Raw genomic sequence first — 18970 nt, 5'->3', positions numbered from 1 at the left:
TTCAGTCTTCACCTTCCCCGCCCCGCCCTGGGGATGTGTCCTGGCCAGTGTGTGCCCAGCCAGTTCCATTTTCAATGGTCTTGTAGAGACTGTGTTGTAACTAAGATCAGACCCCTGCTTTGCCAAGTGGGAGCAGGGCTGCACAGGTTTCTGCTAACCAACATCCAGAAGTCTTAAAAATTATTTATTTCTCATAAAAAGTCAGTGGAATCAAAATAAAAATCAGTATTATATATAAACCATGAGTTTAAATATACAGAAATCCAGGAATATACGCCTCCTGTGACCCCTCCTGTGATGTGAATGGAGAAATCTGACCAATCCTGTCTGGGGAGAGTCTCAGACTCCCTGGATGGATTGGCCTGTTAGCTACAGCACTGAGAATCTATACAAACTGATCAGATGGTGCCACTCAGCTCTTCTATACCAAACCGGGGGACAGAGCCCCACACACTGGTGGCTGAAACCCCAAATTCCCCATCCAGGGTTGGAGATTGGTAGGGTGGAGCTCGGCTGCTGCACTTGCTTAATGACCCAACGCTAGGGAATGACAAGATCTGTCCCTGGAGACCCAGACAGTTCTCGCACTAACCTTATGGTCTAATGTGGCAGAGTGGTATGTTCTACAGTAGCCTTCATCCAGTCTGTGAGGAACTCGCTGCAGCGAAAGAGGTTCACAGTCTGGGTAGTGCTAGCAGTCCTTTCAGTGTCAAATACCAACTTAGTCGCTAACAGTCACAATATTATTTAACAATCCTCCTTCCAAATAAAGAGTAACAAGGTTGAAATCTCAGACATTTGAGGTCTGTGCGCAATAATTAACTTGGCCCCAATTTTCAGTTTTTAAATAATGAATACCGTCAGTTAAATACAAAATTTCTCCGGGATGTTACGAAGAAAATCCAAATTTCACAATCGTTTTTGGGGCTCCTGCCCTCACTGTTGGCAGTGTGGCCAGTTCACCACCCCAGAGACAAAGGTGACAACTTCTAAAGCCAGTCCACGTCACCCAGGATGCAGAATTGGCATTCTGATGGTGGTAACGACTGTCCACCATGTATGAATGTTGGCCAAGCCCAGGATCCAACTGTGATGTCCCATAACATGCAGTGTCCCACTGACACTCCTCACCCATGCTTGAATTTGAAAATTGGTTACGTGGGACCCATGCCCCAGTGAGAGTCAGTGTGTATGGAAACTATCTGCAGGAGGGGTAGGGGAGATTGTGGGGTAGTATTAAAATAATTTTGTTACAGGTCCAAGTTACTCAATGTTGAGACAGCAGGTTTTTTAAGAAAATGGAACATGTTTCAATGTCTCCTAAATACTGAATGTCACAAAACATAATTATAAAACAAAACCCAACAATAATGGTGGATTAATGTGCACACTGTTGCTCTTTATATGCGAGTTACATGGCACCTCTGTTTCTCACAGTTTCCTGTAACAACACCTTGGCTTGGTACCTGTGACTGAGCCAGGAGTCTGGCTCCTGGGAGGGCTAGATCTGTGATCAGCACCCTCTCTCTGTGCAGTCTGATTCTGGCTCTGGTCCACTGCTGCAGGGATCGGGCAGATGAAGGAAGCTCCTGGTTTATCTCCGAGTGGAATCAGGACACACTGCAGACTGTACTGTTTCTCTGGCCCCAGAAAGCATTTCTTTTCTGCTCCCTCAGGAAGCGTCTTTTTATTCCCTCTTTGTAGATATCTCTGTAAAACTGACCGGCGCACAACGGGATGCTGATGGAGCAAAACAGACAGAAATTTAATACACACTCTCCCCACCTCGCTGTACACTTGATTTTATCCACATGCCTCAAAATCCCAATGCCTATTGAGTTCTTGGAGCTTGCAGATTAGACAGCTCACAATCGGGTATACCCTTTAAGTCAGAGATTGTTTCATGGTCATTACTGATTGAGACACTGGACAGAATCTCAGCTTTGCCTTGGGAAAGCTCCTCTTGTTCAGCTGCCTGGATACTAAATGCAGGCATTGGGTGCAGCAAAGAGAATCCCACAGTGTGCGCCATTAATAGCAGAATAAGGGAGAGGCAGCGGGAAGAGTTTTAAAAAGCAACTACTCACTTATCTCTTCCGGGTCGGAGCCTGACTTGAAAGTAGCCGTACACGGGCCTGTGATCTGAGGTTTTGATTGAAGTGCAGCTACCGTATTTCAGCACACAGATGTCCCCTTTCTGCCGGCTCTTGAATATAATGCGGTCCTGCAGGATAAGAGGGGTAAGTGGTCCGTGTGTTACAAGCTTTCCACAGAGACTATACTGTGACACACAACATGGCTCAGCAAGTAGCTCTCATGCCTCTCAAGTCAGGAGGTCATAGGTTCACTGCTCGGATTCCCAGTGCAGTACCGAGTGAGTGCTGAACTAGACAGTTTCCCACATCAGCCATTAAACCAAAGCCCCTCTGGGTTGGATGTTAAAGATCCCACAGTGGTACTGGAGGAAATTCTCCCTCCTGTCCTGGCCAATATTTATCTTTCTACTAACATGACAAAAACAGATGCCTTGGTTCCTGTCACGCTGCTGTCTGAGTGTAAACTGGCTGCTGCGTTTCCTATAACTGACTCCACTCCTATTGTACCTCACTGGCTGCAAGACGCTTTTTGATATTCTGAAGTTGTTAAAGGGGCTTCAACTCTATTGCTTTGCTGTGCACTGTGAAAGATTTGTCAAATTCTTCCCACTCCACCCGCTCCTTTCCACATAGTCCTGTACATTTCTCCTTTTCTGGTATTTATCCAATTTCCCTTTGAGAGTTCCTGTTGAACCTGCTTGCTCCTTCCCGGTCACCACAGATTACTTAAATAAAGTCCTTCTCTGACTGTTCTTAAATTGCTTTCAATCTGTCTTCCTCTGGTTATTGATTATCCATAATTTTGATCATATCTTTTAAAGTTCCTCCCCTTTGCTCTAAAAACCTCCCTGCTAATCCGGCCTCTCCATTGGATAGTCAATGGTCAGTAAAATAAACCTTGACAAGTGATGGAATGAGGAGGAGGCTGATGCAGTAAGATGTGTGATTGGAATGCCGTTCCTTTACCGTGTAGGAGGGAGTCCTTTTTTTGGCACTGCTGTCGTAAACATCACATCCAATGTCAAACTTGTAGGTGGGTAGAAAATTTATTTCAGCTTCTTTGAACCCTTTAAAGATGGACCCTGGGGAACAAGATCAAAACGAGTGAGCTGAGGGAAAGATTAATTTTTCTCTCTCCATACACCAGGTGTAAGTGAAAAAGCAATAATGGAATCTGTAGCGTCAGTGTGTGTGGGACCCGTACCCCGGTGAGAGCGTGTGTGGGACCCATACCCCGGTGAGAGTCAGCGTGTGTGGGACCCGTACCCCGGTGAGAGTCAGCGTGTGTGGGACCCGTACCCCGGTGAGAGTCAGCGTGTGTGGGACCCGTACCCCGGTGAGAGTCAGCGTGTGTGGGTCCCGTACCCCGGTGAGAGTCAGCGTGTGTGGGACCCGTACCCCGGTGAGAGTCAGCGTGTGTGGGTCCCGTACCCCGGTGAGAGTCAGTGTGTGTGGGAGCCGCACCCCGGTGAGAGTCGGCGTGTGTGGGACCCGTACCCCAGTGAGAGTCGGTGTGTGTGGGACCCGCACCCCAGTGAGAGTCAGTGTGTGTGGGACCCGCACCCCAGTGAGAGTCAGTGTGTGTGGGAGCCGTACCCCAGTGAGAGTCGGTGTGTGTGGGACCCATACCCCAATGAGAGTCAGTGTGTGTGGGACCCGTACTCCAGTGAGAGTCAGTGTGTGTGGGACCCGAACCCCAGTGAGAGTCAGTGTGTGTGGGACCCGAACCCCAGTGAGAGTCAGTGTGTGTGGGACCCGTACTCCAGTGAGAGTCAGTGTGTGTGGGACCCGTACTCCAGTGAGAGTCAGTGTGTGTGGGACCCGTACCCCAGTGAGAGTCAGTGTGTGTGGCGTCGGTTCCTTGCTTTGTTCCCAGCCCAGGGTGAGTGGAAAATTCACAGATTCATTCCTACCTTCATGTAGTTTCTTGGTTAGCTCGTCATAATGCAGAATGGAACGGAGACTGTCGCAAGCATTGCTGTTCAGAAGTTCATCAATCACTGCTCGCTTCACATCCAGGCGGAAGTTAAAGTCACCGAACCAGAAAACCTCGTCAAATCGGGTCGTCACGTCATCTATACCAAACGTACCAGAAAAAACACATTAGACAAACAGTCCCTCTCTTTTCCCTTCTGTGTGTAAGGACGCGAGGTTTGTGCAGTATCTGTCAGAATGCAGTTCCCCCATGGAGCAAAGTCTGCCACAGAGCAGAAGCTTGTTGGGGTACTGGATCCCCAGTGAAGCAGTGGCCTGCTGACTTCAGCATCGGCCCTGGAGTGAAAGCTTGTTGGGGTACAGAATCCAGCATGGAGTGGCAGCTGGTTGGTTCCAGGGTCCCCATGGCTCACTCCTGACCCAGGAGGCAGTGCAGCTGTAACAGCATTCTCCACTTACATACATATTAAATGAGACCATTTTGGGTGGGTGTGAACATTCCACAGCCACTTCTCTACAGGGAAGTTCTCTGGTGTTCCAACAGCACTGATTATTTTGTCTGTTCACCACATTTTGTGGCTTGTGGGATTCTGCAGTACAGATTGCTGCATTTTCCTACATAATAGCAGTGACTGATACGTGGGCTATAAAGAGTGCTAGGGATGTGGAGACTGTTTCTCCACCTCAGAGATCCAGCTCCCATTCTCCCACGCTGCTCTCAAAATGATACTGAAACTGAGCCTAATCCACACATGTACACAAAATCCCTCCAACCCTACCAGATCTCTGCACTCCTCGAATTCTGGCCCCTTATGTACCCCCAATTTTAATTGCTCCACTATTGACAGCTGTGCCTTTAGTTGTCTGGGTCTTAAACCTCTCCGCCTCGTGCTCTGCTTTCAAATGCTCTTTGAAACGGATCTCTCAGATCCAATTTATTGGTCACTTGTTCTAGTTTAGTTTATTTATCAGTCACAAGTTGGCTTAAATTAACACTGCAGTGAAGTTACTGTGAGAATCTCCTAGTTGCCACATTCCGACACCTATTTGGGTACACTGAGGGAGAATTTAGTACAGTCATTGCACCCAACCAGCATGTCTTTCGGACTGTGGGAGGAAACCAGAGCACCCGGAGGAAATTCACACAGACGCAGGTAAAACGTGCGGACTCCACACATACAGTGACCCAGGTCAGGAATCAAACCCGGGTCCTTGGTGCTGTGAGGCAGCAGCACTAACCACTGCACCAACCTCCCCTTATGTTACTTTGGGTGCAATTTTGTTTGGCTTGTGTTCCTGTGAAGCGCACGGAGATGTTTTACTCTGTGAAAGGTGCTATGTAAATGCAAATTGAAAGATCAGAGAACTATCTGAAGCAGGAGCAGGAATCCTGACTGACTTTCCAGTTCACTCTGACTTCAGAAAATAAAAAGGGAGCTGGTGAGAGTGAGAGTAAGACAGGGAGACACCATGCTCCTGGATCACCTCGCATGTTTGTACATTCTCTTCAGTGAGCCGTATATACTCTCTCCATCATTTATTCACAAGGACATTAACAGAAGAGAGGCTAACCCATCAGGAAAGGTTAAGTGTGTGTGTGTGTGTGTGAGAGAGTGTGTGTGTATGTATATATATATATATATATATAGGAAGGGGTGGTGAAATGGTTTGATAGGGTAGACAAAGAAGTTTCTACTTACGATGGAGACCAGGACTACGTAGCACAATAATAAGACAGTCACAAATAAATATAGGAAAATGGGGAGAAACATTTTACACCCAGACAGACAGTGGTGACAATATGCAACCCAAAGGAAGTAGATGAGACATTTATTTTAGAGGTTTATTAGCAGGATAAACAGGCAATGGAAAAAAAAATGAAAGGATGTGGTGATGGTGTGAGGTGAAATAGGATGAGGAAAGGTTCCAGCGGAATATAAACACGTGTGAATTGGCTGCGCTGAACTCTGTACATTCTCTATGATTTACAGAGTTGGTGCACTGGGCCTTTAACCCTGGGTACTCACAGGGGTCAGATCTGTAGATGTTGGTGTCAGGAACGATCCTTGGCAGTGCCAGTGCTTCTATGATTTTATTGTAGTCCAGGATCCGCTCGTAAACCTTCCCTTGTCCAGCTAAATGAGAAAGATGAAAGTGAGAGTTGCACCAAGCCTCCAGAGACTTCTTAGAAATCACACACTTCTATTTACACTAACCGGCTTCAGACAGTTTTTAACAGAGGTTTTTAAAGGATGATGGAGTTTGAAAAGTGCACCAGGCATTTCTTAGGTGTCAGTTATGGCTCAGCGTGTCGTCCCCTCGACTCAGAGTCAGAGACCAAACGCAGACTGGGTGAACACTTCGCTGGACATCTTTGGTCAGTCCGCAAGCAGGACCCAGACCTTCCTGTCGCTTGCCATTTCAACACCACCCTGCTCTCCTGTCCACATGTCTGTCCTGGGCCTTCTGCAATGTTCCAGTGAATCCCAATGCAAACTGCAGGAACAGCACCTCATATTCCGATTGGGAACTTTACAGCCTTCCTGGACTGAACACTGGGTTCAACAACTTCACAGTGTGAACCCTCCCCTCCACCTTCACCCCATTTCCATTTATTTCATTTCTTCTTTTCATCTTATTCATCCATTTTTATCACTTTTTATTCTTACTTTTATTTCTTCACTTTCCATTTTTCTCGCTCTCCATCTTGTCTCTGCAGCAGCCCCCCCCCGCCCCACAACATCAGGACCACATTCCTCAGGTAGTTCCTTTAACAGTCTGTACCTCTGTCCTGCCATTTACACATTCTGACCACTTTTAGCACCTTCATCACCATTACATTTCCTTTGTCCAATTACCAACCACCCCCCCCTAGTATAAAACTTGTCTGATTTTCTTTGCTTCCAGCTCTGACGCAGGGTCATCCCAGACTCGAAACATTGGCTCTATTCTCTCTCCACAGAGGCTGTCAGACCCTCTGAGTTCCTCCAGCTTTTTCTGTTTTTGTTTCACATTCCAGCATCTGCAGTATTTTGCCTCCATTTAAAATCGACTCCACCGATGTTTGGAATAGGACTGGTGTGGATGTTATTCCGAAGGGCAATACTTTATAACAGGAAAGACCTTTGTGAGTAACGATGGTAAGCAAGGATTGAGATGCAGCAGCTACATTCATTAGTGAATATCTTGTGAAAGATCAATTCTTGCTGAATTTCTGCCGAGCTGACAACCCAACAAACAAATCTTCAATTAAAGGAAGTGGATGTTGATCAGCACAAAACACTGGATTTATGGTTGTTTTAAAATCACCACAAATACAAACTGAACCATCTGGTTTCATAATAGGTATGATGGGAGTAGCCCAGCCACTCACTGTAACCGGTTCTAACTAGTGTTAACAAGTCGTATCAATCCTTCTTCGACCTTGGGATGAATTGCATATGGCACTGCTCTTGCTTCGAGACTTTTTAGTTGACTATTAGACTTTATTTTGAACTCCCTTCATTGAGCCAAGTATCTCCTTGAATACATTCTTGTATTTATCCAGAAGGTTCTGCCGGTTTGTTTGGGCATCAACCATCTGTTGACAGCACTCCATTAAGCTTAATCTCCTCCAACGTAAACCTACTTGTGACATTAATAAATAAATTTACTTTAACTGATCAATCTCCCACACACAGCTGGAAAATTACCATGGATCACATGGAAATGGTAACTCTGCTGTTTTATCCACTCAATTCTACACTGACCATGATGTAACCTTTTAACAGCACAATCCCTTCCATGAATGTCCTTAAAATCACATCAGTTGGTTTTAAAGCTATTTCAGCTTTTGTTGGTGTGTAGTCTCAGGAATTAAAGATACAGCAGCGCCAGATTCAACCTCCATCTAACAGACTGTCTACTTAACTTCAAGATCACCCAGAATCTCTGTGATCCTCTCTGTATGGATAAAACATTCAGTTGGAGTTCTTCATCATATTCCTGGACATTCTCTTCCTCCCAGTCAGATTTCTTTTCTTCCATATAGTAATTTTTTTTTGTAGAATGCAACTTGTTCTTCTACTTGAAGGTACTCAGATTCTTCTGAATATTCTTCTCAAGGGAAGCTGGTCTAAGCCAACAAGCTTTTGCAATATGACCCAATTTGCCACAATTCTTGCACTCACTATCCTGCTCCAGCATTCACTTGCCAAATGGCCCATTTGGGTTCATCTGTGACAAGCTAGTTTCTGTTTTGCTTCTTCTGGGCAGTTCCCAACTTCTGGATCTTCATTCCTGCACCAAATTCTGAAGCCTCTTTAGCACCAGTTCCATCAATGCTGCGATTTCTACTGCTGTCTTCAGTGAGCAATCTTCTTTGGATAGCCTCATTTTGGAGACCACAAACTAGACGATCTCGAAGGGTATCTTCTAATGCCTCACCAAACTCACAATGTTGGCCCAGCCCTTTCAGTGTTGCCACAAACTGAGCATTGCTTTCACTTTCCACTTGATTCCTTCAATGGGACTGGAAACATTCCGTGATATCATTGGCTCTGGACAGTAAAGTCTTTAAGGATCCTTGTCAAGTCATTGTGAGTTTTGGTTCCTGGCTTTGCTGGATGAACCATGCTTCGGAGCAAATTGAAGGTTTTACTTCCTATTGTGCTGAAAAAAGCTGGCACCAGCAACTCATTTACAACTTTATTCATTTGTACAAAGTACTGATCACGCTCTGTATTGATTCATTCCCTTCATTGGAAAGCCCCATGGATCCTCAGTGATCCAGCATTTCTCTTACAGGTGATAGCATCTCGAGACTGCCCAGTATATATTTGTATTTACTGTCTTCCCAGTACTCTCCTTATTACCCTGGAGACTGTTAATTTGATGTGTTTTTGTTCAAATGACCGCAGCCACATAGCAAAGCATCCACTCATCTCAAATCTGCTGGATGCTGCCTGAAATCTCACCCTTTCCCTGATTGGGAAAAAAAAGCCTCTTCTAAAATCACACTGAGAGCTTTTTCTTTTTTGTCTTCCTGCACCATCACATCAATCTTTAATCCTAAATGTTGCCTTTTGTTCTGGATCCTTCTACCAATGGATACAGTTTCTCCTTATCTACTCTGTCCAGACCTCTCCTGATTTTGAGCATCTCTGTCAAATCTCCTCTTATCCTTCCCTTAAAACAAATGAGTCCAAACTCCCCAATCTATCAAAGTAATGGAAATTCCACAAAACAAATTACTGCATTGCTGTTTGTGGGATCTTGCTGTGCACAAATCGGACACTGCATTTCCCGCATTACAACAGGACTACAGTTCAAAAAGTATTTCATTGTCTGGGACATTGTGCCGGGCACTATATAAATGCAAATCTGTTTTTCAGATTTTAAGAACATAAGAACTAGGAGCAGGAGTCGGCCATCTGGCCCCTCGAGCCTGCTCCGCCATTCAATAAGATCATGGCTGATCTTTTTATGGACTCAGCTCCACTTACCCGCCCGCTCACCATAACCCTTAATTCCTTTACTGTTCAAAAATGTATCTATCCTTGCCTTAAAAACATTCACTGAGGTAGCCTCAACTGCTTCATCAGGCAGAGAATTCCACAGATTTACAACCCTCTGAGTGAGGAGGTTCCTCCTCAACTCAGTCCTAAATCTGCTCCCCCTTATTTTGAGGCCTTGTCCCCAGTTCTGTTTTCACCCACGAGTAGAAACAACTTCCCTGCTTCTATCTTATCTATTCCCTTCATAATCTTATATGTTGCTATAAGATCTCCCCTCATTCTTCTGAATTCCAATGAGTATAGCCCCAGTCGACTCAGTCTCTCCTCATAAGCCAACCCTCCCAACTCTGAAATCAACCTAGTGAGTCTCCTCTGCACCCCCTCCAGTGCCAGTATATCCTTTCACAAGTAAGGAGACCAAACTGTACACAGTACTTTAGGTGTGGCCTCACCAGCACCTTATACAGCTGCAACATAACCTCACTGTTTTTAAACTCCATTCCACTAGTAATGAAGGACAAAATTCCATTTGCCTTCTTCATTACCTGCTGCACCTGCAAACCAACTCCTTGAGATTCCTGCACAAGGACACCCAGGTCCCTCTGCAGCATGCTGCCATTTTTTACCATTTAAATAATAGTCCATTTTGCTGTTATTCCTACCAAAATGGATGACCTTACATTTACCTACATTGTACTCCATCTGCCAGACACTCGCCCACTCACTTAGACTATCTGTATCCCTTTGCAGACTTTCAGCGTCCTCTGCACACTTTGCACTACCACTTATCTCAGTGTCATCTGCTGAATTTTGACACACTGCACTTGGTCCCCAACTCCAAATCATCTATGTAAATCATAAACAATTGTGGTCCCAACACTGATCCCTGAGGCACATCACTAGTCACTGATCGCCAACCAGAAAAATAGCGATTTACCCCCACTCTTTGCTTTCTGTTAGTTAACCAATCCTCTATCCATGCTAATACATTACCCAGACCACCATGTACCTTTATCTTATGGAGCAGTCTTTGGTGCGGCAGCTTGTCAAATGCCTTCTGGAAATCCAGATACACCACATCCACAGGTTCCCCACTGTCCATTGTACATGTATAGTTCTCAAAGAATTCCACCAAACTAGTCAAACATGACCTTCCTTTCATGAACCCATGCTGCGTCTTCCCAATGGGACAATTTATATCCAGATGTCTCGCCATTTCTTCCTTGATGATAGATTCAAGCATTTTCCCTACTCCAGAAGTTAAGCTAATTGGCCTTTAGTTACCTGCCTTTTGTCTACCTCCTTTTTTAAACAGTGGCATCATATTTGCTGTTTTCCAATCTGCAGGAACCACCCCAGAGTCCAGCGAATTTTGGTAAGTTACCACTAGTGCATTTGTTATTTCTCCCACCATCTCTTTTAGTACCCTGGGATACATTCCATCAGGACCAGAAGACTTGTCTACCTTTAGCCCCATTAACTTGCCCAACACTACCTCTTTTGTGATAATGATAGTTTCTAGGTTCTCACCTGCCATAGCCTTCCTGTCATCAATTTTTAGCATATTATTTGTATCTTCTGCTGTGAAGACCGACACAAAATACCTGTTCAATGCCTCAGCCATTTTTTCATTTCCAGTTATTACATCCCCCTTCTCATCCTCTAAAGGGCCAATGTTTACTTTAACCACTCTTTTGTTTTATATATTTGTAGAAACTTTTGCTATCTGTTTTTATATTCTGAGCTAGTTTACTCTCATAATCCACCTTTTCTTTATAGCTTATTTCGTGGCTCTCTGTTGACCATTAAAGATTTCCCACTAATCTTTGCCACTTTGTATGCATTTTCTTTCAATTTGATACCCTCCTTTATTTCCTTAGATATCCATGGCTGATTATCTCTTTTTCTACAGTCCTTCCTTATCACTGGTATATACTTTTGCTGAACACTGTGAAAGATCACTTTGAAACTTTCCACTGATCCTCATTTGTCCCACCATAAAGATTTTGCTCCCAGTCCACCATAGCCAACTCCTCCCTCATCCCTTTATAATCTCCTTTGTTTAAGCACAAGGCACTGGTATTGGATTTTACCTTCTCACACTCCATCTGTATTTTAAATTCAACCATACTGTGATCGCTCCTTCCGAGAGGATCCCCTAACTGTAACATCATTAATTATTCCTGTCTCACTACACAGGACTAGATCTAGGATAGCTTGTTCCCTCATAACGTTCTATTACATTACTGTCACACAGGGAAGCGGGGTCATCAACTCTGACTCAACAATCTATTCCAGTCTCTGGCCCTCTTAAAAAAGCATTCTATTAACACACAATCCTTATGTCACCTCACTCTGATTGCTCTCTGTAACTTTGTGATGAGGCAATTCCCTCAGCCTGAGTTCACAATCAGGAGAAAAGGATTCTGGAAAACTTACAGGTAAAGTGAGAAGTAATGAAGAGGAAGGATGTCCCAAAAAATGTGAACGAGATCGCTACAGCTCCTTTGGTCTTGATCTGGGACACAATACGAGTTGTCACCGTCGCTTGTTCTATCTCTGAGAGAGGGGCAGAAGGCAGATTCAGTAAATACTCAAACCCAACGATGGCCATTTGTTGTACAGCTAATGGGATTGGCTTCAGCACTCACCCGAACAGAACCAGATAAGGTCTCTCCTGATGAAGAGAGAGAGTTGCAGAACTCCATGTGCTCCAGAATACAGCAACACAAAGTGAGGCCCTAGGATCTCCTGCAAGCGGATCTCCCATTCTCTCCTACACAAACACAAAAGCAGGTCACTCAGAGGGTGTCCTTGGAACAATGACAAGGATCACAGCAACTCAAAGTCAAGATATGCTGAAAGGCAGCAGCGAGTGCAAATGGCAGCGAGTGAAAACAGCAGCTCAGTAAGGCAAATCATTGAGGTGGAATGGGTCTCCCTAACCAACTGAGTTTGATCCCACCCCCAGCAATCTGTTCAAACAGCTAGTCTCAGCCAAGGCTGTGGAGGGGCCAGTTTAGACAGTCAGTGTCTCTGTGGTTAGTGCTGGACTGTTCTGGTCAGGGTTGTGGAAGTGGGTAGGATCAGAGGGTATAATCACAGAATAAAGGACTGCCCATTTATAACAGATAAGGAGGAATGTCTTCTCAGAGGGTAGTGTTTCTGTGGAATTCTTTACCACAGAGGGCTTTAAAGGCTGGATTGCCAAGTATGTTCAAGGCTGAGATAGACAAATTTTTAATCAATAAGGGAATCGTGGGTTATGGGGATAAGGCAGGAAAGTGGAGTTGAGGATTATCATCTCAGATCAGCATGATCCCACTGAATGGCAGAACAGACCTGATGGGCCGAATGGCCTATTTCTGCTCCTATGCCTGATGGTCGTTGACCCTATCCAGTGATTGCTATTGGACAGTGTATGTGAGTGAGCAGCAGATCAAGGGAAGGAGGGAGGAAGAAATACAGACAGAAGCAGCGAGACAGAAAGAACAGAGAACTACCTTCTGTTACATCTACCTGTAAGTGGAGGCAATCATCAGTCACTGTCACGCTGTCTGGTGGCGTCACACCAGAAGGATGGGTAGCTGATTGCAAACTAAGAGACCTGAAAGAGTGCTCATCAGAAAGGGAGGGGAGGATTTGTGAGATGGTGGATGAAAGAGAAGAAATGAGAAGCAGCCAGATATGAGGTCAGGTTCAGTGAAGGTACTGTTACCTGTCTGGGATTCCTTCCTGAGTACCAATGACATACAAGTCCTGGATGTAATGAGAGTCATAGGGCAGGAGAAGATCATCCAGTTTATCTGGGAGCTGGTGGGGAGAGAGAGTAGATGCAAAACTGGTTACAACAAGCTGACCCCTGAAGCAAAACCTGACCAGGTCAAACCGTTGCGGGCTCCATAATTTCATGTCCCAAAATAGGAGCTGGTGAGGCGTCACACAGGGGGGGAAAATCCCAGATCCCACTCAGAGCATGTGGACTAAGTTCATTAACCTCAGTTGAAGCCACAGTAGGCAATAACTTGCATTTCCAAAGCACCCTTCATGACTTTGAGATGTCCCAAAGTGCTTCATAGCAAATTAAATGCTTCTGGATGTGTTTTTTCATGCTACGTCCACACACCTACATTTGCCACTTGGATTGAGGGTGGAAGGCAGGAACTCACTGAGTGCATTCAGCAGCAGCTACACTAGCAGCGACACTCTTCCCAGACTCCCAGGAGCCAAGGATAAGCTCAGCCACTGGTGGACCATCATAGACCCGAGATCAAACCTGGATGGTGTGACCCATACAGCTCAGCAACTCAGTGGTGGGATGGGTGGCACAGGGAGACCTCAGTACATAGACCCTATGCCTTGATGACCAGATCAGTAACCAGACTGACCAACCTTACCCAAGGTGGCATCAAGTCAGGGTGATGATTACTCTTGCCGGAAGATCTGGATTCCTACTCACCTTCTGGCCTTGCATGTTCCAGGTGGTGATAAATATCCGGACTCTTCGGTCAGGAAAGTAACGATCCAATTCACTGGCTCCCAGCAGAGCTCCACTGGCCAGGAGACTACCCTCCAGATAACTCCTGTAAAGACACAACTACATCTTAAAGTCCCCACACAGCGCCAAGATTGCTGCAGCTTCTGTCTCACCTTTTTCAGTCCCTCCTGCTCCCCTCAGCTGCTAGAATTCTATTCTACATCTTTCCTCCTTTAAAAGACTTCTCTGTTTGATTTTAGTGCCCCTCACACATTCACCTCCCACCCGCTTCCCAGATGCCCAATAAATGCAGTTCCCTCAATCTTCCTGCCACTCTGCAACTGGAAAAATAAATAAAATCTACATTCAATTATCACAACCTGGGTTGGTGTCCTGCAGTATGAGAGTAACCAGCCACTTCCAACATCGCACTGTAGGAGGAATGGAATCAAAGATTAGCAGTCACCTTGAATAGAGACAGTCTCAGGAAGAACAGTAGCACAAGGCCCAGGACCAGACAGCCCCACGCTGTCTGCGCGTGTGAACACCATCACTGAGGGAGACAAGTGGATATTTAGGTCAGGACTTCAGGGTAGCAGGGGCAGGGAGCAGGGAGCAGGGGGCAGGGGCAGGGACTGGGGGCAGGCAGAGGAGGCTGGGCCCCAGCATTCTGCTGTGAGTCAGAGGCAAGAGATTCTCACTGAACTAACGCTGACACACTGGATCCTGCACAGCTAAGAGGATTAAACACATTAAGTCTCAGTCACTCTCTTACCTGTTCCGAAGATCCTCTGAACGGACAGGAAACAGGACACTACTTGAAGAACTCATGGAGAATGAGGATCGGTTGTCTTCACAGCCATGGGACAGGGTGAGGAGATCGTTGTTCTGGCTTAACTGCCCCTTCTGAGTCACGTGCATGTAATCCGCAAAGTCCGGGTCGATGCGATTACTGGTCCTTAATGCCTGAGAGTCCAGGTTAATGACCATTGGGGGGAGGGGTTTGCTGGGCACCACAGGAGGCAGCTTCCAATTGGCTGAGGGCACTGTTTTAGCATCAAGGTGGTCATCCCTGGTCTGGGAATCTGGGCGGGTTGGGCCGTTGCAATATTCTGCTGTGCTGCCGGCTGACTCGCTGGTGTCACATTCTCGCAAGCTGCTACTGCTGCTGCTACTGCTGGGCACGGGCCTCTGGGGAGCCACGATGGACCTGCCCTGGAGACAGGGGGAGCCCGAGAGATCAGCACCATACAGGGAACCACAGGAGGAGTCAGTGTCCACCGGTTCAGACGAGCTATCCTCGCTGCTCCTGCCCGTTGTTCTGCGGCCAGCCACTCTGCTTTCCACTGAGTGTAGGCGCTGCAGCTTACCCTGTCGGGATGACTTGGGTTTTGTCGGTGGTCTTGGCACCAATGGCGCCTCCAGCCCTTGGATCCCATGGCCGAGCTCCTCAGGAGGATACTTCCAAGTGTCGCTGAGGAATAGTGGGGTCTCCTCCTGGTTCCTCAATTGGTCTCTTCCAGCCTTGTGGCCTTTCTGCTGTCTGGTGCCTGCACCGGAGGCCAGGTTCCTCACACTGCGGGCCGGCAAATTGGTCTGATCACTCATTCTTGGCTAACTGCCGCGTCAGGTGGCGAGGGAAACGTGTGCAGCCGACAGTCACCCGTCTTTAACTCCTGTCGCAGGTTGGAAAAAGCCTTAAAAGCGTCCAGTTCCCATCGCTATTGACCCACCGAGCAAACTGCCTCATCCTCTCAGTTTCACAGAGAAAAAGCAATGTAAAGAGGTGGAATAGGCCCTGACTGATGTCTCAAAGCTCCAGTGGGGAGACCATAAGGCAGCGCCTGCAATAAAACCATCAAAACTGTAAAGGAGGAAACCCAGAATAAACATCATTAAATTCAAACACCTGAAGCGTTAAGAGCAGCTTCCTGATTTGGCACTGGCACTTCCTCTGGACTGTGGTCAACACCTGAGTGAATAATTCCCAGGACATTGGGCTACGGTGGTGGAATGGTTGTTACTGCACGAGTCATCCAGAGGCCTGGAGTAATGATCTCGATACACAGGTTCAAATCCCACCACAGCCACTGGAGAAATTTAAATTCAGTTATTTCAACAAATCTGGAATAAAAACCTAGCGTCAGTAATGGTGATTAGGAAAGCACTGGATTGTCACAGAACCCGTCTGTGTTCCTAAGGAAATGAAATGTGCTTTCTTTGCCAGAGTACAGAACAATAGCAATGGCTCAGGGGTGGGTGAACTGAATTGTATTCAAGGTGACAGCTCACCCATCACCTGCTCCAGGGTAACTGGGATGAGCCTCGTCAGCAATGTTCACATCCCATCAATGAATTTACAAACATTCTGACCCAGGGAGACAATACAAAACCTGCCGAACGCTGGGAACGCAGCAATAAGACATGAAGAGATCGGCACCAGATTAATCATAAATATGAACAAGGAGCAGGTCCTTGGAACCTGCTCTGCCATTCAATAACATCACGGCTGATTTGAGTGTAACCTCCCACCCACCCCCAATTACCTTTCACCGCCCCCCCCGCCCTTGTCAATCAAGCATCCATCTCATTCTGCCTTCAAAACAGTCAAAAACTCTGCTTCGACTGACTTTTGAGGGAGTTCCAAAACTCAAGACCCTCTGAGAAACAATGTTGATTCATCCTTATCTTAAAGGGGTGACCTTTATTTTTAAACAGTGACCCCGAGTTCGAGATTCTTCATTAAGAGGAAACATCCTCTCCACATCCACCCTGTTATAACCCCTCAGCATCCTGTGTGTTTTAATCAGCTCACCTCTTACTCTTACGAACTCCAGCAGTTACAAGTCTAGCCTGTCCAACCTTTCCTCATCAGACAACCCACCCATTCCTGGTATTTCTCAGTATTATTCAAGTAAACTTTCTCTGAACTGCTTCCAATACATTTACATCCTTCCTTAAAGAAGGACACTACAGACACAAACCGCCCCTTACACTGTCCCCATCAAAAACTCCCAGGACAGGTACAGCACGGGGTTAGATACAGAGTAAAGCTCCCTCTACACTGTCCCCATCAAACACTCCCAGGACAGGTACAGCACAGGGTTAGATACAGAGTAAAGCTCCCTCTACACTGTCCCCCCATCAAACACTCCCAGGACAGATACAGCACGGGGTTAGATACAGAGTAAAGCTCCCTCTACACTGTCCCCCATCAAACACTCCCAGGACAGGTACAGCACGGGGTTAGATACAGAGTAAAGCTCCCTCTACACTGTCCCCATTAAACACTCCCAGGACAGGTACAGGTGTGGTCTCACCAACTGTACAACTGAAGCATAATCTCCCTTCTTGAGTAATCAATTCCCCCTCACAATAAACAATAATGTTCTATTAACTTTCCTTATTACTTGATGTACCTGCATACAAGTCTTTTGCAATTCATGCACTGGGACATCCTCAGATCCTCAAAGTCTGCAATCTCTTACCGTTTATATAATTAGTGCCTTCTTTATTCTTCTAGCCATAATGGATAATTTCACATTTGCCCACATATATTCCATTTGCCAGATCTTTGCCACTCACTTAACCTATCCATATCCCTTTGTAGCCTCACGTCTTCTTCATAATTTACTTTCCTACCTATTTTTGGGTCATCAGCAAATTTAACACCCATCACTTCCTTCATCCAAGTCATTTCTATTAACAGTTAACAGTTGCAGGCCCGGCACTGATCCCTGTGCTACACCACTCATCACATCCTGCCAATCAGAAAAAGACCCATTTTTATTTTAATTCTTCAAGGTTGCCATAACTTTTCCAAAGAAAGTAGTCATCAACAGGCAAGAGATCAATGAGCATTTCCTTTGATGTTCGTGGGGTTGACTTTCAGGTCTGCTACCTAAAGTTCAGCAGCCAGCCACCAGGAGGCAGTGCGAGTCCTCTGGTGAGAGATTGCTCCAATTCCAATTCTGCCTGCTGAGATAAACACACGATGTGGAGATGCTGGTGTTGGACTGGGGTAAACACAGTAAGAAGTCTCACAACACCAGGTTAAAGTCCAACAGGTTTATTTGGTACAAACACCACTAGCTTTCAAAGCGCTGCTCCTTCATCAGGTGAGTGGGAGTTCTGTTCACAAACAGGGCATATAAAGACACAAACTCAATTTACAGAATAATGATTGGAATGCGAGTCTTTATAGGTAATCAAGTCTTAAAGATACAGACAATATGAGTAGACCCTCTCTCCACTCACAGTGCCTGTACCTTTAAGACTTGATTACCTGTAAAGACTCGCATTCCAACCATTATTTTGTAAATTGAGTTTGTGTCTTTATACGCCCTGTTTGTGAACAGAACTCCTACTCACCTGATGAAGGAGCAGCGCTTCGAAAGCTAGTGGCGTTTGTACCAAATAAACCTGTTGGACTTTAACCTGGTGTTGTGAGACTTCTTACTAGAGATACACAATCCCAGCTTTCAATGCCTTCCGGGGACTCCTCAGCTTCCCGATGGGTCAGATATGCTGCGCACACTTTAACACGTCATTATCCCACCACTTCACACCCTCCTACTGCCACGAATAACACCACAAGAACTGTCTCTAACTCCTAGACTCACCTCTTGGCATCCTTCTGGTACATCCATGGTGAAGGGAGACCTAACCATCACAGAGGGATGCCCATCCAGACAGCTCCTTCCACATTACTGTGAAAGTTACTGGTGCGTTGTGATTCTGGTCTCAGCTGTTTCAGGATCACAGGGTGTCTGTAGAAAAAGAGAGAAGATTAATCAGGATTCAAGGAGACTGATGCAAAAAAGAATCAGAGGGGAAATCTCTACAAGATGCACTGAAGCGAATCACCATAGAGCATAGAACATTACAGCGCAGTACAGGCCCTTCGGCCCTCAATGTTGCGCCAACCAGTGGAACCAATCTAATGATCCTCTAACCTAAACTATTCC

At 45.9% G+C, this 18970-nt stretch overlaps 1 protein-coding gene across 2 annotated transcripts in view; it reads right to left on the bottom strand.

Moving 5' to 3' along the window:
- Positions 1 to 121: 121 nt before the first annotated feature.
- Positions 122 to 18970, bottom strand: part of inpp5e (inositol polyphosphate-5-phosphatase E) — a 32293-nt gene continuing 13444 nt past the window's right edge. For both annotated transcript variants that reach the window (XM_080212482.1, XM_080212483.1), the window contains 11 exons: positions 18626 to 18772; positions 14779 to 15847; positions 13986 to 14109; positions 13245 to 13339; positions 12178 to 12302; positions 11966 to 12085; positions 6059 to 6166; positions 4010 to 4171; positions 3063 to 3178; positions 2088 to 2224; positions 122 to 1740 (listed from right to left, as the gene is read on the bottom strand). In XM_080212482.1, coding sequence (XP_080068608.1) covers positions 1611 to 1740; positions 2088 to 2224; positions 3063 to 3178; positions 4010 to 4171; positions 6059 to 6166; positions 11966 to 12085; positions 12178 to 12302; positions 13245 to 13339; positions 13986 to 14109; positions 14779 to 15611 — 1950 coding nt within the window. In that variant the 5' untranslated portion in view covers positions 15612 to 15847; positions 18626 to 18772 and the 3' untranslated portion in view covers positions 122 to 1610. The remainder of the gene's footprint in view (positions 1741 to 2087; positions 2225 to 3062; positions 3179 to 4009; positions 4172 to 6058; positions 6167 to 11965; positions 12086 to 12177; positions 12303 to 13244; positions 13340 to 13985; positions 14110 to 14778; positions 15848 to 18625; positions 18773 to 18970) is intronic.

The sequence above is a fragment of the Carcharhinus amblyrhynchos genome, chromosome 25 (genome assembly GCF_965287045.1).
Source record: "Carcharhinus amblyrhynchos chromosome 25, sCarAmb.v2.hapA, whole genome shotgun sequence".
NCBI lineage: Eukaryota > Metazoa > Chordata > Chondrichthyes > Carcharhiniformes > Carcharhinidae > Carcharhinus > Carcharhinus amblyrhynchos.
This window is presented reverse-complemented; position numbering and strand designations above follow the sequence as displayed.